Source organism: Lepisosteus oculatus, chromosome 7 (assembly GCF_040954835.1).
Source record: "Lepisosteus oculatus isolate fLepOcu1 chromosome 7, fLepOcu1.hap2, whole genome shotgun sequence".
NCBI classification, from domain to species: domain Eukaryota; kingdom Metazoa; phylum Chordata; class Actinopteri; order Semionotiformes; family Lepisosteidae; genus Lepisosteus; species Lepisosteus oculatus.
Genome location: NC_090702.1, coordinates 47,024,629 through 47,052,443, shown reverse-complemented (window position 1 = coordinate 47,052,443; position 27,815 = coordinate 47,024,629). Strand labels below are relative to the sequence as shown.

General features: G+C 36.0%; 1 protein-coding gene across 1 annotated transcript in view; it reads left to right on the top strand.

Annotated features, from left to right (window-relative positions):
• snd1 (staphylococcal nuclease and tudor domain containing 1) overlaps nucleotides 1-27,815 on the top strand; it is a 305,771-nt gene that overhangs the window by 242,800 nt on the left and 35,156 nt on the right. The window contains exon 19 of the mRNA XM_015352232.2: nucleotides 20,932-21,055. Coding sequence (XP_015207718.1) covers nucleotides 20,932-21,055 — 124 coding nt within the window. The remainder of the gene's footprint in view (nucleotides 1-20,931; nucleotides 21,056-27,815) is intronic.

Below are 27,815 nucleotides of genomic sequence, written 5' to 3'. Positions count from 1 at the left end.
ATTAATCATCTCTACATTGTTTTTCTGTGATTGTTGTTAGTTTGAAAAATATTAATGGTTTTTGTGTGGGGGGAAAAACATGTACTGTATAAATGAATGGCTCTTGGCTGCTTATTTGATAGTGACCTACATTGATACAGTTTGTGTGATTCCTCTGAAAAATGAAGCATGGCTGTTTGTGTGCTTTAAACACTTTTTTGAGTTCCCTGGCATCCACTATAGTCTAAGACAGATAAATGTTGTCAATGATTGTTTGCAGACAATCAGGAAGTACTGCATTATTGCATTAAAAATATAAATACACAAAACAGTATTGATCTTTTACAGAGATCAACTATTTACTGTAGATGTTTAATTTTAATTCTGCAAGTTCGTATTGATAAGTGTTTATCTGTTATATATGAGTTGTTGGAAGCAGTCTATTTTTCTACCCCTTCTTCAGATCTGGCAAGCATATTTTTAAAAGGACAGTGGAAAGTATGAGCTCCAGTGTGTCTTTAAACCTTCCTCATAAACTTGATATAAACCTTCTCATGGCTGCATTTATCTCAGACATTTCTGTCATTGATTTTGCTCTGAAATATGATGCTGACCTTCTGTCTTATTTTTTCATCGTAGAGTCTAATGTTTGGTTGTTGCGGGAATATACCTGTTTTATATTTCTACAGCTCACCTATTAGCCCTGCTGTCGGCAAACGGCTGTTTTCCTCTGTTTTGCTGCAATTTGGAGGTTCTAGAGCAGTCAGGCACTGACACATCTCTGTTGATGTACAAACCTGAGTTTCCACCGCTGCAAGGCCTGGGGTCTGCCACCCCAGTGCAGCATAACAACCCTTTGGTTGTTTGGTCTCTCCTGCCATAGACATCCAGCTAGAGACTTCTCGCTATTTATCCTTTTGTACATAGCCACTTCAAGAGGACCTACCGCATTATATATAAATATAGATATTACATGGCAGCAGCTCAGTTCTGGTGCAGTGCTTAATATTATCCTTTTCCTCTGAACCATGGGAACATAAGAGGCTGTGACTGGTAACTGTGTCCTTACTGCCCCAGTTACTTTCATTCCATTTGCAAATGCATCCTTAGGCTTTTGGGAAGTGCTGGAGCAGCTCAGCAAATGTGTGCAAGATTGGCGTTCAGATTCACTGTCTTTGGATTAAAAGTGACTGTCTTTCAGTTAAAACCCAATTGATGTAAACGTTTTTGTGTAAGATTTGTAGGTATGTTCTAGTAGGTATTGTTCCTTTGCTGCCTATGCATACTGACACACCTAAAGGTTTATTCCATGCTGAAAAGAGAAGAAAAGAAACAATGTTTCCAGAGCCATAATGTTGTAAGAATATATGGTCAATGATACTTAAAAGTACTGTACATTGGTGAGCCAGTTGCTGGTACTGAAGCTGCTCAGAGATAGTAGTTTTGACATGATAAAAATGCATAATGTGCTATAACCCAGAGGTCTCCATCCCTGATCCTGGGTTTTTATATGACAGGTGATTTAAAGTGACCTGTAAAAAAAATTGGAATGGAGACCCCTGTTATCCTTTTCAGGTACGTGACACTAGATATTTGTGTATAGCTGTCACCGTACAGAGTTGTGTGCTTGTTTGACTGATTTACATCTTATTCTTTATTATGATAGGGGTGAAAATCACATTTCCACTACATATAGCATTTGATACATACTGTAGTTGTATTGGGGCGGAGCAGTGACTCTGTGGCTAAGGATCTGCACCTGTGGCTGGAGAGTTGCCGATTCAAATCCCGCGGCCGGCAGAGGAATCCTACTCCATTGGGCCCCTGAGCAAGGCCCTTAACCCCAGCATTTCATGTGGCTGACCCTGCAGTCTGACCCCAAGCTTCTCTCTCCCAATTTGTGTGCCTGTGTGTCTCATGAAGAGCAAGCTGGGGTATGCGAAAAGACAAATTCCTAATGCAAGAAATTGTCATCTTGTGGCTCCAAAGCTGAGCGTCTCCTCTAAGCCAACTGAAGTTATGGAACTGTAGTTCATAATCTACTACTTCTTACAGGATACAAGTGATGTATTTACCTGTCTTGAGTCTCTTCTCTTGTAGTTTGATGATAACACTTTTAGTTAAAGGGGAACTGCAAAAAAATAGAAAAAAAAATTAGAATTAAACACAAAACCATGAACTTTGTGAAAGTACTGTAAGTCGCCATGTTAAATACAACTCGCATTTGAGTTCCCACACCTTTCCATGTGATGTGGCCATTACTGCTCACTAGTCTCCGTAATGAATAACGTAATGGGATGTACAAGGGTAGACATAGAGCTTGTGCAGCAGACATTTCAGCATAGATATATTTAACGTGATCAGAGTTAACAAGTAATTAGTATTTGTTGGTAAGATTGTCTCGAAAACAAAACCAGTATTTTTTTTGGATTAAAAGAGACATATTCACAAGCCTGGTTGTTTACAGTGTCATAGGGTCACACACATCAAGGGCGTTTTGTTGTCCCATTCTGAATAGCAGAACATGGCACAGCGCAGACCTGGAAATTCCATCAATTTTGTGATGTAAACTGGGGCTTTTAAGCTTTACTGCGTTACGCTTTACTGGTTGTGCAGTTTGAAATGCACTCATCAATGCTGATTCTTTCTAACCCTGAAATATGAAAATAGTGCTGCAGTTCCCCTTTAACGTTGAAATTGATAGCACATATAATTTCCCTAGTTATAACACAGTGGCTGTAACTCCACACTACTGCTGTTACAACAGCAGATAACCATACAGCCAGGTAAAAAAAAAAACAGAACAAATAGTCAAATAATGCAAGTCCAATAAATTAATTTAATGTGAAGTCATAGAAGAAAAAAAATGAATAGTAATATGTAGGATTTTTTATAGAATAAACCATTCACACAAGGCCACCCTCAAACATCTTACAGATGCAGAAAATGAAAATAATAAAATTATTTTCACTTCATAGCAACAGTACAACAAACTCTAGAATGTAAAATGGTATCATGGCGTTAAACCTTACAGTTATTCACAAATAAAGAAGCGACTTGGAAAAAAGGTAGTTAAGGGTTTGTGACTCATGCACATACAAAATCATGGCAAGCAGAGAGTCGCTCACACTAGTTTATTGCTGAGCCTACCCATTACTGTTTTTACCTCAGGGGGAAAGCATGAAACATTGAACATTACCATGAGTAAATCAGTCAAATACGTAAGAAACCACTCAGGAAAATGTGCTCGCAATCAAAAATGGAGGGAAAATAATTAATAGTTGTGGAAAAGAATAAGAACCATATAGGAGTCCTGATCAAGAATATTTACAGTGATTCTAGAAATTTCTGTCATCAAATCCAGTACATATGGCCCACGTCCCCAGAATCTGATGGTTTAGTTTAATGTCGGCAGAGATCATAGATTTCAAACAGGACATTGGATCTGCTTGATCATGGTTATTAAGTCCTCTTTCTCTGCCCTTTTATCACAGGTTTCTTGTTATCCATTTTCCAGTACCTCACAGCACCTCATTCAGTTCGAATTTCCTGGGCACTGAGTCTTAGGCAGTTTTTTTCCCCTCTTTTATCCAAATCTACTTCTTCATTCCTCTCACTTCAAGGCTCTCCCTCTCTTGCTCCTCGTGTCAGTCCTGACTATGTGTAAGGATACATGAAGTCTCAACACAGTTTAGTTGTGAGAGATGTGTTTTGCAAAAGGTCTTCCTAAGAGTTGAGCAGAGAGACACAGTCGTTCTCTCAGAGATCAACTCTCAAAGCACAGGCCATATCTACGTGTTTTAATAACTCAAATGCAGCATGAGCAGCCTCCGCTGTTAACATGAATGTCACGTTAAGGAAAAGACACATTCGGAATACATTTTGTGGCACTTTTAAAAAAAAACCAAAGCAAGCATTCCTTATCTTAAATGCCAATGTCATTGCCAGTCTCCACAACAGGTGTGTGGCTTGTCAAATTTTACAGAAGTGACCTCACCCTCCTGAAACCTAGACAGTGTAGAGTTCTCTCACTTCAGAAGTCTTGGTCCTTTGGTACAGCAGAGTTCACCACTTCAAGCAATAGCTATCGTATCCAAGCAAGGGCAGAGGAGAGCTGCACTCATCACGTGGTCAGTGCACTGAGCATGTTACACAGACAGGGCTGGGCTTTCAACCATCAGAGTTTTGCAGAGCTCAGCCTCAGGTAAAGGGATCTGAAACAGTAAGGTTACATGTTAACTTAGATATTGTTAAATCTGTATTTTCCCCCATTCATTACTCTTGATATCACTGATCTCATTAGGAGAGGACTTTCAAACAGCTTCTAAAAATCACTATGATTTGCAGTAACTACATAAATGTGACACCTATAAAGGGTCAAAACAGATTTTGCTTGCAGCTACCTGCTGCTTCTAAAATAAATTGATATTCTCAGCTATTATGCATGGTAAAAATGTTTTATCTTTTAACATTTCTGAAAGAGCAGGTGTCATCTTCTTTACAACCTTCAAATTCAGTACAAAGAATTGCAAGAAGATAAAATATATACATATAAATATCTGAAAAATTGTTGTAGACTCTATTAAAATAAACCCCACCTCGTTTGGTGATTTATGTGAACTGATACTAATATTGAATGTAATATTTAAGCAACCCCTGTGAACCTTGCATGAACAAGTCTTAGGTAATTTTATATTCTCTTCATTGCCCTCATAATATAAAAAGTAAGTTTCTGATTATTTCCATCCCTAACTAGAACAGGAATACATTATTTCTTTCTAATTATGTTTGCAGTAATGAAAGAGATGTTGTAAGTTTAATATTGTTGTTGTTTCTCTGCCATTATCGCCAAAGCTTGCTTTAGACAAGTCCAGTCTGAGTTATCATTAGGCATTTAACTTCATGGTCCATAAACTATGACTTTCTGTAAAGACCACAGGAACAATTAACTGTCTTTGTCCCAATTCTTCTATTATGAATTCAAGATTGGAATCTATTTATCACCATTGAACCAAAAAATATTAGGATGAGTTTTTAGAGTCCCTTATCCTACAAAATCTGGTCATTTGTGTCTAAACGTTTTTGTAAAAAATAATGGAATTATGTATTTAAAGGATGGATTTTAGCATAGATCAGTACTTATTTAGTCATATGTATACTCTCTCAATGTCTTGAATTGTGACACAAAAGTAGTGAATTGTAATACTGCATCCAAGTTTAGGTATATGATTATACCGTAAGTTTTCAATCCATTCTCATATAATTCTGAGTTTTCAGATAATATAGATGGTGATGGTATAAAAAGAGCTTATTCGTTACTTTTTAAAAGTCATTAGAGTACTGATTGTTTCACAGAATATAATTTACACTGCCGGCTTTATGAAATTGTTCAGTGACATACAAAAATTGTAAGACAGACTGTGAAGAGAGAGAAAAAGGGCAGGTTTGCTGCATTTTATATTTGCTTAAGGTCGATAAAGTTCAATAACCTGGCCACCCGTGTAATGAGGTCCTTTACCCAAATTAATAATCCATTATGTGATCCATGAACTGCTCTTAGCAACATGAATATCACAAAACGCTTGTCTTTTATAGGTAAAAAAATATACTCAATTTTTTTTATAAATGAAATAAATTGCATCAGAATATTCTAGCTGGAGGGCCAGGTAGCTCAGTCAGTTTCATGGTGATGTTAAAAATAATAATGCTGAGGGTTCAGTTCCACATGTGCTCCCAAGGCAATAGGTTGGCATCACATTACCCAGCCACCACATCTATGACATCAGTGATATGATTACCTTATGCAGGAATGACTGCAGAGAGAAACAGAAGTAACATTTATGATCTACTATATATGTGTTATCTCTGTTGGTATGCATTATTTCACAGCTTAATCATTATTATAAATACTGTGCTTATTTCAGAATTGTGGTGCTGGAGTTTCTTGTTAAAATAGGGAAAAGTCATAGTAAGTCCATGGGAAATAATCTACTTTTCTCCAGCAGGCTTGAAATTCTTTCTTATCTTGAAATATCTGTAAGTGTAATTCTACCTACAAAAAGCAACAGAAAAACCTGTCAGTGAAGGAAGTTTCATCTGGAATGTGGATGAGTTTGTACTGTGGTGTTTTAGTTTCAGATTTTTTTTTCTGAACTTTTTTTATTTTTATGAATATCACTACTCTAGCTTTTGTCATCTAACAAGAAAAAAACATTTTCTTATTTTTATGCCTGTGTCTTTTCTGGATTATTTTGATTTCCTTGTATTTAACTTGTCTAAATTTGCATATGATGTATTATTTCATGTATCCTTTGGAATTTCAAAGTAGAATTTTAATATTCAGGTTATATGAGAAATCAGAATTAATTTTCCATGGCCTGATAGTATCTTCCCAGTTGTACTCAAGGAAACAAGAAATGTTATTCATAAGCCATTAACATAACATTTCCAACAGTCATTCAAGCCAAGGGTAATGGTATGTTAATGTATGCTGTTGCATTGAAAGTTGGTTAATAGAAAACAGTTTAAATAAGGTGTGAATGTTCATATTAGGGTAATTAGTGGAGTACCACAGGGATCTGTACTAGGGCTACTACTCTATTTAATTTCAATGATCTTGACTCTGGTGTATTTTGAGAAGTTTGCACCTATCAGATAACATTTAAAATATACAAGAGCGGGGTATCGCATGCAAGTAGTTAAAAACAAATCCACAAGTAAGAAATGGAAACGACTAGAAGACTGCATTTATAGACAAAAGTGGTGTTTACACATTGTATATCTTCCAGATAATGAAGGGAAGCAATAAAAAGGCAGCGAAATGTTATACTCAAAAGGGTAGAACCCAGTCCAGGGATGCTATGTTAAAACATACTAGAATAGTGTGTACAATTTTGGTCACCACACCCCAGAAAAAATATTGTTGCCCTGGAATCAATTCAGAGAACCAGAGGACACATGTGCAAACTAATTGGAAGTGCATTTAAAACAGAACAAAAAGCACTCCATTACCAAAATATTTGTAGGAGTGTGGAACCTACGCATCCATGTTGTAGAAGCCAATACCCTAGTCTCCTTTGAGAGAAATTATGTTCTTTGGTTTAAGAAAAAGCCTGAAGAGATCTTTGGATCAATAAGTAAGCAACTACAGTACCTATCAAGCCATGTTCTAAGCCTGATGAAGAGAGATCAGTTTTGTTCAACGTTTTACCCTACTCTGTTGTTTGGCACTACCGATCCATGGAAGATCACAGATGCGCTATTAATATTTATTATTGTAGTCATCTGCAAGCAGTCACAACGAAATTAAAAGTGTTTAATACTTCACGCTTTTCATAGTGTTGGACTTGCCGACATATAACATACAGTATTGAATTTACAATGGCTTGAGGTATTTCAGAAAGAGAAATAGCAGTTTGAATTTTACGGTTTTGTGTATTATTGAGCAGCACAGTGGCACGATGATTAGTACTACTGCCCCACAGCTGCAGAGTTCTGGATTCGATTTCAGCTTCAGGGGTTACATGTTCTTCCCATGCTTGCATGGCTTTTTGCTGGGTACTCCATTTTCCTTCCACCTTCCAAAGCTGTACAGGTGAGGCTTGACTGGCAGGACTAAATTGTATTTTTTCAATCAGGGGTTTCAGGGGAATATCAGGGGTTACTTGCAGTACAGAGAATACTCTGTACTGTCTGTGTTGACTGAGGAAATACTTAACCTAATTGGTAGACTGAGACAAATGGCCTCTTCTCTATTGTGGTATTTCTGATGTACTGTAGATCAGAAAAATAAATCTGAATAAAATTGGCCTTATCCTATTTAAAACTATTTTTTAAAATCCTGTATGTTGAAAACATACCTGCTTTAGAAGCATGTACAGAAGAAACAAATATATAATAATATAATATTAACATTAAAGTTTACTGTTGAACACTGAAACTAAGAAAGTAGGCACACATTACCAAATGTGGATGATAGACCAGTAAACTGCATGCAAGCAATTTGTGCTTAATAAAATAATACATTTCTGATAATGGAATGAATAAACTCCAGACGCTCAGTCTTCAGATTTAATTAATTCATTTGGAATTCAACAAAGCATACTGTTGATTTCATTTTCCTCCAGCAATGTAAGCAGTGTTAAAGTTAGGCTGAATGCTAATGTGTATTTCTGTTTTTTTTTTATTTCTATTCAAACAAGTTTCATACTTGCTTAAATATGAATGTGACGCCCACCTTCTGGGATCAGTTTCCCAGAGTCTCCCCCAATCCACTCTCTGGATCAATGTGTAATTGCTTAGTCCTCAATAGCCTCATTGTTCATATTTGGCATGCGTAATGGAATATTGGAGTGTAATAAATGTAAATATGGTTAATCTTTTTAATTCCTTTGTGTTTTTTCTCTTTAGGGATAAAACAGCCCCTTGTTTTAGATTTTTTATTAATTTAGAGTTTTTTAATTGTACTTTGTTTACAAACTGCAAAGTTTCAGAATTGCTTTGTGAATGTAAAATCAAGTAATCCAAATTAAGGGAGATACATGTTATGTATGAGATGTAGCACAACATTTTGATCTCTGTTTTTCAACTGAGCACTACTGTAAATCATTGTTTATATAGTGTACAATATCAACTGGATTTTTGTGCTTTAAAGAAATTGCATTTTTTGACAAAATGAATTGCTACAACTAAAATAATTGTCACAAAGAGATTACCATATTTTAACAGTAAAAGAGAAATTGTTCTTTGGCATAACTAGAAATCCTAAAATGGCTAGGCAAATGCTTTAAGTATTCAAAAAATCTACCTGTGTTGCTTAGGGAATCATCAATTTGTGATCTTGCATAGGCATTTGAACTCCTTTCCTGAGGTTTAAATGTTTTTAATCCCTTGATTTGTTTTGGGAAGTAACTTCAATTGAAGTCGCATCAAAAATCTAATAGAGGTGTTTCCAAATTAATATCATTCAGTTTGAGAATTGAAAACAAGGTTAACTTTAGTGTGTGTGTAGCAGCATAATTTCTGACTTCAACTAAAAAGTTATGTCTTAGCATCTATGAGCTATGCAATTGGAATCTAGGCTACTTTTCACAAAGATGACATGTTCAATTTAAATGAGAACACAATACAACACATCAAGGTCAGAATCACTATATGGATGTTTGATGTAACCAGGAAAGTATTTTTCTTTATTCTGTACCTGTGAATTGGCATAGTAGCCATTTGGTTTTGTTTTTTTTTAAAAGGTTTTTAATTTACTATATTTTGTTCAGAACAGAAGATAGGTTCTACATGTAATCATAAGAGTGCTATGTGTGCCTTTTAAAGTCAGGAAATAATATTTTTTGTCTGAATCAAAACTTAGGCTGATTATTCTGAAAGTGATTTCTATAATTATAAAAACATCTAAGACTTTCAATATATAGATTATTCAGTTAGATATTACAGGTAATTATTTCTAGCGTGCGTAGACAGATGTCAGCTAAGAGAATGACCTTCTGTATGCGATCAAGCACAGTGTAGTACGAACATCTAAGGCAGAGCCTTAAGTAGAACATGATGGAGTTTTTGAGACTGTTGCACAGGTTTTAGGCAACTCTTTTGCTGCCAGTTATGTGCAGACAAGCTACAAAACAATGTTTTTAAGACGTTGCAGCAAGGTAAGCCTGTCATAAATATGAATTATGAACTTAGTAGGTATGGTTATTAATGGGATAGTTATGTTTCCAAGTTTAGGAGTTTCACTAACACTTCTCATTAATTTGTTTTATGTTTTCACAGGGCCGTACAAGAAAGAGACATTTAGTGAGTGGCTAGTTCAAAGTGTGATTCTAGGAGTAGAAAGGTTCAGCATTGAGCTCTGACTGGAATACTAATATATTTCTAGTGCAATAAACAGATATATTTAAAAAAAAAATCTTAAACCTTAAAATAGTTTGTCAGGAAAGTAACAGTCTCATTTACTGTCAGGAAAGAAATAGGTCAGTTATCCTGCAATATCTAATTCTGCATTTTACCTGCAATTAATCTGGTAATTTATTGCAGGTATCTGAGCTCTGTCTTTTCTGTATAATCTGAAATCACACAAGATTATTATAACGTTTTTTTATTCCTAGTATTGAGTTTTTAGTTCACTACATAAAATCCCTTCATTATAAAGTCACTTTTGTCTGTCAGTTCCACAATATCAAAAGGGCCCAAGAGGAAAAATTGAAGTTTAATTGAGGAATAATCCTTCATATGTAGTTGGAATGGCATGACTATCGTGCTTCTGATAGTGGGCTGACATTGCTGATGTTATATGCATTATGTCACGTGACCATACTATATGACATCATTACTCTGTTTTAATATTTAAGAATGCCTTCACTTACAGTACTTCCTTCAAACTGAATCAATCTAAGCATAAATCATTGTAGTTTGTTTGCAGCATTAGATAAACTGAATGCTTCCTAGTTCTCTGAAGTAATATATAATACTTATTAGGACCCTATTAAATTGCATGTACTACTAATTGTGGCACCAGAGAACTCAGAAGAGTAGATAGGATTTTTTTTCTTTAGTCAGTCAAGTTTAATTACTAATATGATAATTTCTGGGATGGAGTCAAGTTACTCTGTGGTTGGTCTGGTTTGAACATGAAGTCTCAGGCACAGAACTCTTTAAATAGTCTCCTGGAGCAGAAAAAAACTGGAGATCTTAAAGAAGACCTATATTAATGTGTAATAATCCAGGAAAGACTAAACCTGAACTGAATACATTTTAACAGGAGTATTCGTTAGCCGACATCTGTTAGTCCATGTTCCTTTTCATGTTTGTTTCAATTTCTTCTTAAAGGGTAAACTGTTTTTTTTTAATGAAATCTGTACTTTGTTTCAGACTTAGTGTATTTTCCAGCAGTCATTTTCATGGATTTTGAATAATCAGTTGTTTTTATTACATCTTTTATTAATATCTTACTTAATATATTAGTAATTATTATATATAAAAGCTGTTTAAGACCATTGTCCTTCAATTAGCCTTATACATCCTTCAGAACTATAAAAATGTTTCAGGGTATTATTGGCAGGGTTACAGAATAGGTAAGTAAAAAATGTCAGTCATTTATTTTAAAACTTCTTGAATTATTTCAGGTTTTTTTTTTTAAGATGACCAATTTAACAACAACTCCCAGCTCTTCAGATGATGGTGCTTTAAAACCGTAGTGATGGTCTTGAAAACCTGTAGACACCAGCCCTCCAGAACCAGGATAACATACCATGGGTGTAGCCTGGTCTCCAAAATCTAAGCAAGATTGGACTTGGTCAATACTAGGTTGGGAGAGCTCTAAAGAAAGCCTAATTGCTCGTTCAAGTGAGATGTTAAACTGGGGTCCTGTTTACTAAACCAGTAAAGATCCCATGACTCTGATCGTACGTGCAGGGATGAGAATCCTGTTGTCATTCCACTCTGGATTTGTATAGTCTGGCCAGCATAAAGTTCTCTTTTAATTCAGTTGGTGAAACAATAACTGCAAAGGGTGGTGATGTCAGCACAGCTCATTACCGGCTGTGAGCTACCAAACATCCAGGATATGTACTCAGCTAGATGTCTGAAGAAGGCCAGGTCCATTCTCAAGGACCCAGTCATCCCAGTCACAAACTGTTTTCCCTCCTACCGTCTGGTAAACGGTACCAAAGCATTCGGACCAAGTCCAACAGACTACGGAAAAGCTTCTACCTCCAGGCAATAAGACTGCTAAATAGCCAACCTGCAGCTCCTTTAGCAAATCACCTGTAATGGCTACATGGACGCACAGTTTTCACTGTATTCAGCATAACATGCAGTACTTCCATATACTGCATACACCATGGACACATAGCAGCTCTACTCATATTGAGCTTTATTCAATTTCTATTACATCTTTTATTATGTAACCTTATTTTCGTAACCTAAATTTTGTGATTTTTGTGTTTTTTTGTGATTCTTGTGATTTTTGTGAGCTTGCAAAAAAGACATTTCGTTGCCAGCAACTACTGCTGCACGCTGTATTGTTGTGCATTTGATAAATAAACTTTGATTTGATTTAACTTCTCTATCTGACAGTTGTTGGAAACTGTTGTTTTAAATTAACACAATTACTTGTAGATTTTAAACAATAGTTTTGAGAAATGTCTTTTTTAACTTTATTACAAGGACTGCATATTTTTTGCATATTATAATTGACAAAATAAATAATTCGCTTTTTCTCGTTAATTTAAGAGTTTGCTGGCATTCAAAGGTCAGGTAACATGGCACTAAATCTGGTGGCTTGCAAGAACAATAAATGACTGTGTCAACCATATACGCCTGGACTTAGGTAGCTGTGCATACAGATGGCAGGTCATTTGTGTGCCTAATAAAGTAGACCTTAGTATCAAATCCAGAGAGATCCTTTATCCATCTGGCAAACATTCTGAAAGGGGTTGTTCAGTGTCCTTTTTACTTTACTCTAGGACTGCCTGGCCCCATTAAAGAAATTCTGATAGCTTTAGTCTTAATGATCATGGATTAACCCTCAGGAGGAACCTGTCACATAAGACAACATGGATGCTTTTTCTTTATCTAGCATTCTACACAGATCGCAGATCGAGCATCAGTCCTCTCTTACAGCTCCAGCAGTCTAAGCATCAATATATCATATTGCATGCAACAAGTGTAGGTAGTCCCCCATGCACTGCACAACACATCTAGAGAAAAAGCTCTTTACACCAGCTACTGGATATTTTTGAAGTGTGCCTTTACTTTGAAGCTAAGGGGAAATTCTAGTAACAGATACTGTATTGTGATTGGTTTTCCATTTTATTTTCATTTCAAAATCAATTTAGCCTAGCTAGACTAATTAAAAGTATTATCTGATTTCCAATATAGTCTTACTTTTAGTTGCTTCTAATTTTACAGTTGGGAATAAGGCCTATAGAGCTAAAGTAAATTGCCTAAGGTTATGTTGATGACTCAGAAGAGCTGAGCTAGTTTTAATACAGGATTCATTTAGTGCTGTGCTATTAGAATTGAGAAATTGCCAAAGAGAGAGAGATTTGGGCAGAGAATCTGTGAGATATTTGTGTTCAAGACGTGTATAAAGATATTTTCTTGCTAAGCACCTGCGTCCTTAGAATAATATTCCTTTGTTAATGGCACTGCCTTCTAAATAATGTTCGCTTGAGATCCCATAAAACTCACAGTTATGATCAAGAGTGTGGTTTCACAAGAGAAAGAGAATGGAGAAATCTGCTCTTTCATGGACTCCAGAAATGTGGATATTATTATACTTTTTATATTTTAGAGTGCAGACTAGAGGTCTGGCATTTTTGCACTTTAGAATGTTAGTTGTATTCTAAACTACTACTTTAGGGTTTACAGTTGTATGCAAGAGTTTGGGCACCCATGGCCAAATTACATGTTTTGTTGATTTTCTAAATGAAAAGTTAACACAACCTCTGCAGCGAACAAGCTTGACTTGACATATCTCTGCAAATTGTAATGCACAGTTACTATTTATGTGCTGAATTTAATAGATTGAAAAAAAAAGTAAATGTGGCATGTGCAAAAGTTTCAGTCGGTACTTTGTAACACACGCTTTGGCAGAAATCAAAATATTCTTAAGTCATTTCGGATGCACTGTGGTTTGAGATCTACCCACAGATTTTCAATAATATGCAAGTCTGGGGACTTTGAAGGCTGTTCTAGAACCTTAATCCTTTATTTTTTGAAGTACTTCGTGGTTGATTTTGAGGTATGTTTTGGGTCCTTGTCTTGTTGTAATCTCTAACCCCTTTTCAGCTTCAGTTTCTTCACTGACTGTGGGACATTAGCTTCCAGGATTTGTTGATACTTAGTAAAATCTATTCTTCCCTCTACCTACAATATTTCCTGTGCCACTGGCTGCCACACAACCCCAAAGCATAACAGATCCACCCCCATGCTTAACAGTTGGCAAAGTGTTCTTTTCTTCAAATGCTTCTCCTTTTTTTCTCCAAACATACCTTTGGTGATTGTAGCCAAAGAGTTCAATTTTTACTTCATCTAACCACAGAACGTTGTTATAAAACACCTCTGCCTTATCTAAGTGTTGTGTTGCATACTTCAGATGTTGACTTTTGTGATGAGATCGCAGGTAAGGTTTCCTTCTGATGACTCTTCCATGCAGATCTTGTTTGTGCAAGCAACACTGCACAGTAGACTGGTGTACCATTACTGCTGTGCCAGCTAAACCTTCCTGCAGACTTTTGCACATGGCAGTCTGTTTTTTTAACCTGTTAAATTTAGCAAATAAACAGTATCTGCATTAATATTTGCAGAAATATGTCGAGTCAAGTTTGTTCGCTGCAGAGGTTGTTTTAACTTCTTTCCACTTTGATAATCAACAAAACGTGTAATTTGCCATGGGGTGCCCGAACGTTTTCATAAAACTGTATATCTAAAGGGTTAATGCAATGTTACTGTAACATGCCCTGACATCTCTGTCGATGGCTCCTTCCTAGATAAAGCATCTAGCAACCAGAGTGTCTTGATGAGTTATTGCACACAATCTTGACCCTCATAGTATTTTTTGGAAAGACATAAAGGGGGCAGGAGCTCAAATTGACAGGTTGGTATATCATTGTTGGTATACAGATTGTTGTCATTCGATAAGATTTACAACGAATCATTAGACCTGTAGAAAGGAACAGTATGTAAATCTGAAAATGGTTCATTGGTAAGTCTGGAATCATATCCCTTCATGCACTTGTGTACATTCACCAGTGTGATAGGCTTATTTGCTCTTTGGTTTTCAAGCCCAGTTAATTTAAGAAGATTATTAAGAAAATTAATTACAAATATACTATTTTTAAAAATAATTATTTGCAGTTGTGAAGATCACAAGTGTTTATTACATATAGTTATTAAAAACATCCACACTGTTTAATTGAGGTAGAAATATTAACGTCTAAAGTTCTGTTAGTTCTGTTGGTTCTTATTTACTATTTTGTTTTCATGTGCATGGTTTTGTTTAAAGTAGGATGGAAACAGTTTAATCCCAGTTAAATAAAAGTGCAATCCATTTTATTTCTTTTATGATTCAAGTAGGTAGGTGCTGTGTTTTTCAGCCTTTTTACTTTTTTTTATGTGTACATGTTTATATAATTGTAAAGTTCGCAATCACATTTATAATTAATGTACAATAAGGCTCTTATGCTTAAGGATGCATCTTATCCTTCCATGGGTTTTATTATTGGCGAACCTTCTTGCATTAAACCTTTTTAGTGAATGAAATGAAACTTTGTGATTTGAAAGTGTTGGAAAGGTGTGCCATGGTGTAGCGAGCCCCCTGGGGTCCAATTCCCGAGTTGCTATCACCAGGAGTTTGTTCTCCCTGTGTTAGCATGGGTTTCCTCCAGGCAACCCAGGTTTCCATCCACAATCCAAACACATACTGTGGTAGGTTAATTGGCTTCTGGGAAAAATTGAAAAATGGTCCTGGTATGTGTGGTTTCCAGTATGTCAGTGTTTATATCTATGTCTGCATCTGCCCTGTGATAGACTGGCGTTCCATCCAGGGTGTATCCTGCCTCGCACCCAGTGCTTGCCAGGATAGGCTTCGGCTCCCCCAACACACTAAATAAGATGAAGCAGTTAGAAAATGAAAGGATGGTTGGAGGTATTCTAATAATTAAGGTTATCATCTGAAAATACCAAAAAAAAATGTGAACAGGAAATGTTTTCATGAAAATACTACCCAGTTTTGTATTTTTTTCTTGTCATAAGAATATTTTAACACCCTAATTTAAACAGCAGTTTCTAACAAGTAAGCCCAGAACCTGTCTTCAGATCACATGGGCACATCAACATTGAAATGCCTCATTGATTTCAATAAGGTGATTCTGGTCAGCCATCGTATGAAATATTGACTGACACATTGTCAAGTTGCTTTGTTTTAATGGAAATTAAAAACTAAATTGTACCAATTGGGAAATGAAACACATGTATATATGCATATATATGAGTGTGTTTGGTTGATTGATTGATTGATTTTCTCATTCAATGGAGTGGCTTTTTTCAGTTTTACCAGATAGCTGTTTTCAATTACTGGAAAGAGTTGAAGAGTTGACAGTTTTTTTACTGAATGATTATTATGCTGAGAGAATGCTATGAAGGCGATATGAATGTAATGCATTTTGGAAGAAACGGATACTAAGACTTAATTACACAGCTGCAGTGGATCACTTTTTGGAATTGCATGCAGCAGTCAGTGCAGAGGAATGTGTGTTCAGACAAGTGGATCATTTATAGCAGTTGTTTATTGAATGAATCATGGACATAATACGTAGTATAAGCATATAGTATGAGCATCCAGACTGTTGTGCCTAAAGCAAAATTTACATTTAAAAAGACATGCAATATTTTTCACCACAAGGGCATACCAGTTTGCCGTCTTTCAGTGGAAAAGAAAGTATGAAACTTAGTTGTGTGTGAAAATAAAAGGCTTAGAGTACAGTACTGTAACTGAAAAAGACAACCATTAGTTAAACATAAATTTCATTTGTAGACTCAAATGTACACAGAAAGCAGCTCTCTGGCCTAATAACTCGCTGTAGCTCCCATATGGACTAAAGTCATACTGTTTTTGATCCATTGGTTTAAGCTGAACAAACCATGAACATTTTGATACCTGTCTAATGCATTTTGAATTCAGAATTCAGTCTTTCTCAAAATACATTTCAAGACGGCAAAAGGTGGTTGTTCTTACAGCCCAAATTGTTCTTTTGTAGGCTAAACGCAGTTGTCAGTCTATCACATAATTTGTGTATTGGAACCCCTCATTGATGCTTTGCGTTTGCAGATTTTTGCTTCTGTTTCTCAATACAAAATGTATATTGTTCCCAAAGAGGCCTTTAATCTTCTTTCATATATAAATGATTTGTCACCAAAATTCTGCGATGCTTTAATCATCAGGCTTGAAGCTTGCAGAAGGTTCTTTTTAAATCAGAATACATTTTGTGGATGTGTTCTGTCGACAATGTAATTATGCAGTGTCACCTGAAACAGACTGTGATCCAAAAATGTATTACACTACTTGCACTCTCTGGAGATGATACTAGCCAAAGACCCATAAATATGTAATGACTTAAAACATTTGGGGAATTAGCTGTCTTCTGTACAGTAACCTTGTGATTTTGTGCATGTTGTTTTTTAATTGTTTTTTATAGTGAAAAGGGATATAGACCCAAAACTCAGAACTGTTGAAATGTTTAACTTTATCAGTTCAGGCCCACCTTTATGTATAATAAAAATAATATAATACTGGGATGTGTCAGGCTATACAATAATTAAGATGGCCTTCTGTGTCTGAAGTACACTCCAATTAACCTTATCTCCTGTCTGTTCATTTTGTAAAACACCCACATGCCACCCACAAATCCACCCACCTGTTTCTCCAAGGGTTCTGTGCATTCAGTAAATTATCAGAATGGGGGACAGTAATAAATATAATACTTACATATAAAGCTTGTAAAAAAATCTTAATTTTTTAAATGTGCATTTGTCATAGGGAAAAGTCCGCAATGCTGTGAATTTATAGCTCATTCTAATGTGACTGCTCTGTAGTAATTAAAATTTTGATCCAGGGGTTATGCTGTAATGATTTATGGGCACTTTGTTGAAAATTGAAATGTAGCTAAGCTAAAATGCTGTAAAGCGACGTTTAAGGGGAAATCAAGGTATCGCTTTTGGCAACACATTCAATTGTAAATTTTATCAGAATCAACAACTTGCAGTACTGCATTTCATTCCTCGGATGATAAAAGTAAACAAAATTTTTGTTGTCTGGAGGGCAGAAATGTTGTTCTCTGCCTGTTTTTGTAGAGGTACCCCATTAAATCCCAATTGAATTTTTGAAATTTCAGCTTCTGATATCAGTAAGATGTAGCTTTTTACAACATTAACTGGATGGCTTTTTATTCGGAAAGTTTAAGTTAATAGTATGTCTGTTTGCTCCTTCATTCCTAATGTATAATGAGAAGGTTTGATATTAATTGGGTTAAATGAAGTGTTTCCATTCAGCTCGTGCAATTACAGCATTCAAAGGACTCATTTACCACTTTCATTATTTAATAAGATCTCTGTGGACTAAAAGTAGATGAGTACAAAGCACTTTGCATTCAAACTGAGATTCAAACTTTCTTAATTAGATTAATAAATTAGCAACACTGAACACTGATGGTCAAATAGTCTTTCTTTCAATACACATTAACATTATGAACAGAAAGTGGGATTTTATTGCACTGTTTCCGAGTACTCTAAAATTTCGTGTGGTTTTATTAAAGGGAACGATTAGGTCTCATGTGTGCTAATAACTTCATCAGCATTCATGATCTTAGCAGGTGGCCTTTGAAATTTAAGGACATCAGGCATTGCCCTTAAATCTCTCAACGGTCCTATGGGTACTTCTTAATACATTTCATCTTTGCTATTCTGTATCCTGCAGTTGTCCCAATAAGTGTTCCAGTTTTGACTTCCCTGTAGGCCTTTCTGCACAGTATTTTATTTAGTGTTGACATGATGCTAATTAAGGTAGCAAGTTTAAAAAATGCATGCCATTGGCTTACTTTGTTCACGGCAGATAACTTGCTTAAAAAGCAGTATTCTGCTTTTGCAAATGTGGGTTGATGAGGTGGTGGGGTGGGGGGCTGGGGGGGGGGTGTCTGTGGTCTACCTATTGTGTAACGTGTTCAAGCTACTTGCCTAAAGGGTCTTTCATTTTGCGAATCTAAAATGTTGGGTTTTTTTTTACTCCTGAAACAATGCTGTTTTGATGTCACTGTGAATTTATTCCTTGATGTTTTAAAACTACATATAGTGTTGCTGACAAATGACAAGCAGAGATTTAAGTAAGACTTGCATCTTTAAAAGACAAATTAATCCTAAACTAAAATGTTGGCACTCCAGTTACAGATCCAAATAGAAGTCTATGTTAAAATAAGTATTGATAATATGTATTATTGCACATGAGTACAAACACACTTTTGGCACCCTTCCACTAATAGCATGGGGTACATACGGATATGATTATCATGGCTGTGATCACTCAGCATCCACTACCTACTGTACCTAACAGGTGATGTTGCTGCAGTACACTCATTGCTGTTGTTCTACTGGCAGAAATAAACACAAGACTGTCTTTGTTAGATTTGTTCACGGAAATCAAAACCTGATTGTAAATTTGTCTTTTTTTAGCTGTGACAATACTGTGATAATTTTACATGTTTACCATGGCAACATCTTTTCCTTATCTTTATTTTTGTAACATTGCTCTAAGTGTTTTTTTTTGTTCATTTCCTTACTGTGTTTTTTTTTGTAATCTAACCAAGCAATTTAATTTCTGAACTAAGCAATTTAAGTTGAAGTTGAATTGAGGAACATCATGACCAGCTGCAGCTTTTCATTCTGAAAATCTCTCACCTAAAAAATGTAGTTTGTTTGGTCAAATCATTATTAGGCTTCTATCCCAAGTTTTGAAGTTTGCATCTAATGGAAAAATCAATGTAATTAAATGGCCATTTGTTGACATTGTATTTTCACATTGACTTATTGCCATGTTAGCTACAGTGCATGTTGATGACACCCTAGGAAAGTCAAAAGTCTACTGGAAATGAGCATTGAATATATAATTTACACCAGAATCCTTTTGCTTGAGGCCTCACTACAGACATTCCAGTATTTGCCAGAAATTTACTTTTTAATAAGAAATGCAAATATAATTTTAGTATACTTTTATCATTAAGAAAAAGAATGATTGATTTAGTAATCAGCAGAACAAACTCTAATGCTTTTTGTGACATAGATACTTTAGCAAAACATTGTTTGATCCTTGTGTTTAGGAGCAGAATTATTGTTTCTACCTGCAGCTTAACAAAATATTTTAATTTCATTAAATCATTAATGCTTAATTATATGATTATATGATACTAATCATATATAATATGCTGGACAATTAGTAAAGTAAATTAATACAGTAAATTAATTTGCAAACTAAATGTTTTGGTGTTATGCAGTAACTAAAATGTGGAACTAAACTAAAAAGTGTTTCATGCCATCTTTCTATTCATATGATAAATTACAAAAATCTAATTATCATGACAAATAAAATCTCCTTTTTAAGTCACTAAAAAGGAAAACAATAATTCTAGTGACTTTTGTAAATGGTTTATTCAGAAATCAGCAGAATAATGGATAGATTATTATGAATCTACTGTAATACTTACAGATCTTTGAAACCTAGCACAATTTAGCAAGCGGATAACAAGTCCAGGTTTAGTGGAAACATAAATCTGTACATCCTAGAAAAGAATCCAGTCTCTCTACCTGAACTGTTGGCAATGGCAGGTGAGAATTTAAAAAGTATCATTGAAATGTCAGTCCTTGTAATGTTACTCACTTTAAGAGTTTGTTCAAGAACCAAAACATGTGACAACCAAGACAAGTTTTCTTATTAGCGATTCAGTTCCATAACAGCTAAGAGCAAACCTAAGGAATATGTTTTTTGTTTTTTTCTCTCACTAGTTAAACAAGTATACTCCTCTCTCCAGGTCAAAAGTTGTAGATTTAATATGCACAGCAGACCAATTATAGGTGACAACTTTAATCCTCTGTTTTTTTTCATCGCCATTCATTTGTTCCCACGATCGTGTTTGTCAGTTGTAGAGCAAGCTTTCACAATCGTAGATAGAGACGAAGTGACAACCTCTCCGTCTGTGTTTTATATAGTAATGAAAATGGGCATATGATAAACCTGCTAACAAGCTAAAAGAGTGACAAGTTCTTTTGAAGGTTATCTGCATTAGCTATCCTCTCTTTGCTGTGGTATTGTTGCCATGTGTGTTGACAGGGTACTAATTAAGATAGCAGTGTGACAATGCAGACCTCATTATCCTTTTGGCCTTGTGTCTCTTGTAGGCACCCAGCTGGAGAAGCTGATGGAAACCATGAGGAGTGAGATTGCTGCCCACCCGCCTGTCGAGGGTTCCTACTCGCCACGCCGTGGAGACTACTGCATCTCCAAATTTGCAGATGGGGAATGGTGAGCATCGAGGCAGTGAAGGTCACTGAATGAAAAAAAAAAATGCCTGAGACTACAAAGCTCTTTGTGCTAAATTAGTTACATTTATTTGCTTTTTCTCCTACAGACACAAGTACATCAAATCACAAGTAAATCATATTTGTGGTCACCTTTGAATGTTTCACTGGGAGATTTGATCTTTATGGCCTATTAACAAGTATGGGCTAGTGGCATTGTTAGACAATGTTCATTTTTAGCCTTATCATATTAGGTAATAAGAACCAGTCTTTGTATTTGTACATTTATACTGATTAACAAAAGTTCCGGACACCCTTGAAAACACCATGATTTGTCTAAATGAGAATTGTACTCTTTTGCAGCTGCTAGTGTTGCCAAAAAGTATATCGGAATGCTGTTTTTATACTGTTTTGCTGTGTTATAATAATAATAATTGCTTACACTTATATAGCGCTTTTCTGGACACTCCACTCAAAGCGCTTTACAGGTAATGGGGACTCCCCTCCACCACCACCAATGTGCAGCATCCACCTGGATGATGCGACGGCAGCCATAGTGCGCCAGAACGCTCACCACACATCAGCTATCAGTGGGGAGGAGAGCAGAGTAATGTAGCCAATTCATAGAGGGGGATTATTAGGAGGCCATGATTAGTAAGGGCCAATTGGAAATTTGGCCAGGACACCGGGGTTACACCCCTACTCTTTTCGAGAAGCGCCCTGGGATTTTTAATGACCACAGAGAGTCAGGACCTCGGTTTTACGTCTCATCCGAAGGACGGCGCCTGTTTACAGTATAGTGTCCCCGTCACTATACTGGGGCATTAGGACCCACATGGACTGCAGGGTGAGCGCCCCCTGCTGGCCCCACTAACACCTCTTCCAGCAGCAACCTTAGTTTTTCCCAGGAGGTCTCCCATCCAGGTACTGACCAGGCTCACACCTGCTTAGCTTCAGTGGGTTGCCAGTTGTGAGTTGCAGGGTGATATGGCTGCTGGCATATATATGTAATATATATATATATGTAATGCATAGAGTTTACTTCATTAATTTAAAGGTGAAAATTAATCTAACTCTGACGTAGATTACAAATCTATTACAAATATGCTAGTTCTATCTTTTTAGAGACTTCTAACTTCATTCCTGCCATGAGCATAAAATGTTTACAGTATTTTCTCCTTTAGTTGGCGATTTTGCTTTTTTTATTCTATGTCGATATTTTTAAATATGTAACGGTTTATTTGTGCAGTAAATTTATCTTTTTGCAAAATCCATTTTGCACCTCTACACTTTTTATCCACAAATAATATTTTTTAAGGACAATGGAAAGGTCTTTTATGTGTGGCTCATGTTTTCTCACTCACCACTTTTTAAGATGTTTTTTTAAGCTGAAGGAAATTGTTTCATAAATGTTTTCAATTTGAGACAGGGCCCATCTTAAGGACAATAAAAAGGTTTGTTTATGTCAGCTTCATAGCTATGATATTTATCAGTGATGTTTCCAAGATAATAAAAACAGTGCGGGATATTCAAGTTTACAAATTGTTTAGTAACGATTGGAAGTCTCCATAATTAACTGCTTCATATAGTTAGATGACATTGAATTAATATTTAACAGCAACTGAGAAAACTAGTACAATAGTTCAGAAATTGTAGTCACAAGCCACCTTTAGGGTTTCTTTTAAATATTTTCATTTAAATGAAACGAAAAAAATAATAGTGTCGATGATTTTAATAAGGACACAATTTAAAGTGCAGAATTTTGATTTTGTCACTTTATTTTCAATTTACTTCTCATTAGAGATGTTCCCTGGGGACATAGCTACTTAATTTCGCTGAATTCTATACTTAACACTGTAAAGATATGTGCAAGTCCTTAGTTGTTCACTGCAATTGTCCTATAAATCCTGCATTTTACAAAATCTGTGAAAAACTTTTTTCTTGAGACATGTCACCTGCTATGTGTGTATGACCACAAGTCTTAATTCACTACATTATAGTATTGAGCATCAGTTATATTTTATACTGATAACAAATGAGTTTCATTGCGATAACTAAGACATTACTGATATATGTAAATTACGCCTGGTATTTGCCTTTGGATATAAAAAAAAAATAGCAGCCAGACCTTCTCCAGCAGCCTTCTCTAAGGACTCCATTGAGAAAGGGTTGTAGTGGAATTCTAGAGGGGAAAAATGTGAGCAGACATTACTATTTTGTATCTTATTCCTAAATCATTTATGCTGAGATTTTTAGTGACACATTTGACAATTGAGGTCTCGTCCTGACATAGGCTCGGTTTGCCTTGATAGATAGATACTTTATTGATCCCGTGAGGGAAATTGCAGTGCAACAGGAGCTTTACACAGACAACACAGCATACGAAGAGTATTTTCTGTGTAAATAGGTTTCTTTTTCTATTTTCACTTTGGTGAATCCCAGCTTAATGTTCTCCTCTAGCATCAATATGTGAGTGCTTGTTATGCTAAGTAAACACTTTCAAACAGCTTATATCTGTTGGGAAACAATAGACTAAACATACTGTAAATGTTCTGGCTGGTGGCTAATTTCTAAGTGGCCATTGTCAGTGGATAATTCATCTGGGGACAGGATTGGAAAATAGCTGCCCCAAGATCATTACATTCCATTGTATCCATGTTACTCTTGTAAACTTTCAGTTTTATCTCTCCACCTTTCTTTGAGCCTCACTGTTTGCAAACTCAATTTCATCTTTTCATTTTCAGTTCGAGCTGTTTGTCTACTATTTTCCCAAGTAGAATTTAATTTGCCCTGTGTTGATCCAGTCTTTTTTTTGTGCCAATGCCATTTTAGTTTCTACAGTTTTTGAAATATGTCACATACTCTTTGTTTATTGTCCTTAAAGTACATCTTTTTTTTTCTCCAGTCCTTTTATCCCAGAACATACAGTACCTTTTCAGGATGTTTTGCAAGTGCCATATTTAAAAATACATGGATATTTCTAGGCAGATTTTGGGCCACCTTATTGCAGTTTAAATCCAACACAATGACTTTAAAGCATCCAAAAGTTCAAGCACAACCAGAGTTGGCCTTGGGCCTACTCAGAGCTGTCCTCTAACTGAAGCGTAAATGCAAACTGACCTTAGGTTACCTCATGCAATGTTAAAAAGGCAATAACGTTGCAGTACTGGTACAGTACACTCCCAATAGCGCAATAGAAAAAAAAGCAAAGTAAGTCTTAAAACTAGCACAAACAAGTTGTCCATTATTCTTTACTTTTCCAAATTTGCTAACATTTTTGCATCCCGGAAAAGTAAACACTTCATCTACACAGTTTTATTAATGGGAAATACTGTATGCAGCACAATATTTTCTTGCTGGATCTGATGATCTGATTAGTTTTGAAGGGGCTTTCTTTGGACACACAATACAGAATGTATTTGTTCTGTTATTATTATTATGATTATTAACAATGTTTTATTTATATATATGGATTATTTCATTATATAGGCATATATAGTATGGTAATATACCATTTATAAAGTATATTGCATCAATCTGCAAGCAGTTCTCTTTTTTTCCCCACAAGGTTTCCAAAAGACAAATCAATTACTGTGAAGTGTCAGTGCCAGACATACTGTTCCCTTTGAATTTGTGGAGCTTTTGCTAATTTTCCTAAAACTAATTAGAGTTTTGTTTCTTTCATGCCTGGCGCTGAAGATGTTTCTTTAACAAAGGCTGTCTATCTGGATTTTTCATAACGTTATGCCTTGCTGTGTGTTGACAGGGTAGCCAAGCTCACCTTCAAAAGAAAAAAAAACTAAATCCAACAGCTGTTTATCTAAATTAATGAGACTTAATGTTTTTGTGTCCCTTTTTAGATATTTATTATGTTGCCCAATGTTGGAATTTCAGGTTATTAGCTTGGCTTTCTGCCACACTCCTTCTACCAGGAGTGATGCTCACTACATATATTTGTTCTCTGTAACATGCTCAGACCATATGTTTCTTTTCACTCTGCTAGTGCTTTGCTCACACTGCAATGTTAAGGCATCAAAAAGGGGCTTATTAAGGCCTCCCTGATGACACTGCAAGCGCATAGGCTCCCATCATGCAGCATGCCAAGGAAATTCTGGCCCACTTTGTGCCTTCCCAGCCATGGCAGCATTCAGCCAATCACACGCCACATCTTAGAACATAAGCAACTGAAAAACAGCCACTTCGAGTTTCTGCCGATCATGCCCATTTGATCGTTGAGTCTTTGCGCTTTCTCAATAATAATTTTACCAGAAGCTCAGAAGCCCCGACATCACATATTTTAATGAATGTTTAAACATCCTTGCTAGAATCTTAATTAGCATCATAGCACACTTCTCTGATTTATCTAACAGTATAACAATCCAACTTCTGTGCAAGCAATAAAAGCAAAGAAGATCTTTGAATCTGTAAAGGTAATTGAACAGTGTAGGACAAATTCATTTATGTTCTCATTTGCCAAGTATCAATTATTAATTTGTTTGTCTGACACTTTTATCCAAAGCAACGTGCTTCAGTAGTTTTAGTGAAGTGCCACAAGAACGTGAGAAAGGGTACTAACAGGAGGAAGTCATATGGCCCATGTAGCCTATTTAGTAGTTAGTAGTTAATTGATCTGAGGAAATCATCCAGTGGTTTCTTGAAAGAAGCTAGTGCTTAACAAGCTTGAATAAGAGGGCTGGTTCAATCGTGTTGCTCCTAAAAACTGGAAGGTTATGGGTTCAAATACCATTTGGATCACTTGCTGTCTTGAGCAGGCGTATTTAAGTGTTCCATGCTCCAGCATCCCTTACAGACCCCTGCTAAAAAAAACAAGTAATCCAGCATGGATATGAACCCTTAACCTTGCAGTTTTTAATCCACAGTCTTATAGTGCCATGAAAAGGTATTTGCCCCCTTCCTGATTTCCCCTATTATTGTAAATATTTGACACTGAATGTTTCCAGGTCTTCAACCAAAATCTAATATTAGATAAAGGAAACCTGATTGAACAAATAACCTGTTTTCATTTTTTTAATGAAAAAAGTTATCCAGCACCAACTGGCACTGTGTGAAAAAGTATTTGCCCCCTAGTTAAAACAACCCAATTAAAAGGATAGAGTCAACTGATTGAACACAGGCAGCCCTGCTCAATATAAACCTCACTTACTGTATTTTGACCCTTACCATGAGTTAAGTTGATATCTATCAGTCTGGAAAAGGTTAAAACTCCATTTCTAAGGCTGTGGGACTCCACCGAACCACAGTGATAGCCATACTCTCTGAATGGAGAACACTTGGTACACCAGTGAATCTTTCCAGGAGTGGGCGGCCTGCCAAAATTTCTCCAAGGGCGCAGTGTAAAATCATCATCAGAACTGCAGGCTTCTCTTGCTTCAGCTACGGTCTGTGTTCATGACTCCACAATCAGAAAGAGACAGGCAAAAATGGGTTTCATAGCGGAAACCACTGTTAACCAAGAAGAACATAAATCCTCTCATTTGCCAAGAAGCACCTGGATGATCCCCAAGCCTTTTGGGAGAATGTTCTTTGGATGGATGAGTCAAAATTGTAACTTTTTGGACGACATGGGTCCCATTATGTCTGGCGCAAAGCAAACACTGCATTCCATAGTAAGAACATCATACCAACAGTCAAACCTGGTGGTGGACCTGCATGACTTGCCATAATTGAAGGAACCATGAATTCTGCTCTGTATCAGAAAATTCTTTAGGAGAATGTCCAGTCCTGTCCGTGAGCTGAAGCTGAAGCGTAGTTGCGTCATGTAGCAAGACAGTGATCAAAAACACAAAAATGTAAGTCCACATCAGAATGGCTGAAAAGAAGAAAAATTAAAGTTTTTGAGTGGCCTAGTCAAAGTCCAGACATTTACTTTTTTACACAGGGGATATGGGTGTTGGATAACTTTGTTTATTAAATAAATGAAATAATAATTAAATAGTGTTAATTGTTCACTCAGGTTCCCTTTATCTAATATTAGATTTTGTCTAAAGATCTGAATGTGACAAATATGCAATAATTTGTCTGAACACCAAAACTAGTATTGGAAGTAGGAAGAGGTGCACATTTATGCCACATGGAATGGGTGACTTTTAACAGTGCTGTATTCTGAATATTTAACTTAAGCCCAGGTTGCAAAATTCCAAAGGGCAAGAAAAGATATTGCATCAAGGTACGCTTGAGTTCAGTTTATATGGAGACGCTCAACCGTTTAAAAGAAACATGAAATGTTTTCCCCTTGAAAACTCAAATATATACTTTCATCCACCTTGCAAGGATTGCTTGGTGAAGGATAAGAGCAAAGAGTTTTGTGCGACATCTTATAAATATAAAAGGGGCCACTTTCACACACTGCTTTGAAGCTGAACTGGTGTTTAGGAAAAGAGAAGCAAAACAGATTTTGGTTTATGAATCTTTAATGAGCACAGGCTTGCATGGGGATCTGTTGTTCTGGCATGCACAATGAAGAAGCTTTCTTGTATCTTATTGAGCCTTTAAGGGTATGGGGCCTATATAAATGCAGTCAGGTACTTACAATAGGTCTCAACTCATTCTCTTGCACTTAGGTATAGAAAAGACTACATTACGTTTTGAGAAGTGAAGGACAAAAAAACACTCAAACTGAAGTGACTGAAGAGGATTATTTATTTATTAATACAGCAAATGGTACATTGAAGTGTTTTAACATAACTCGAGGGTTTGAAATAATATGCTCATGGAGGTTGGAAAGTTCTGACAGCACTCCAATT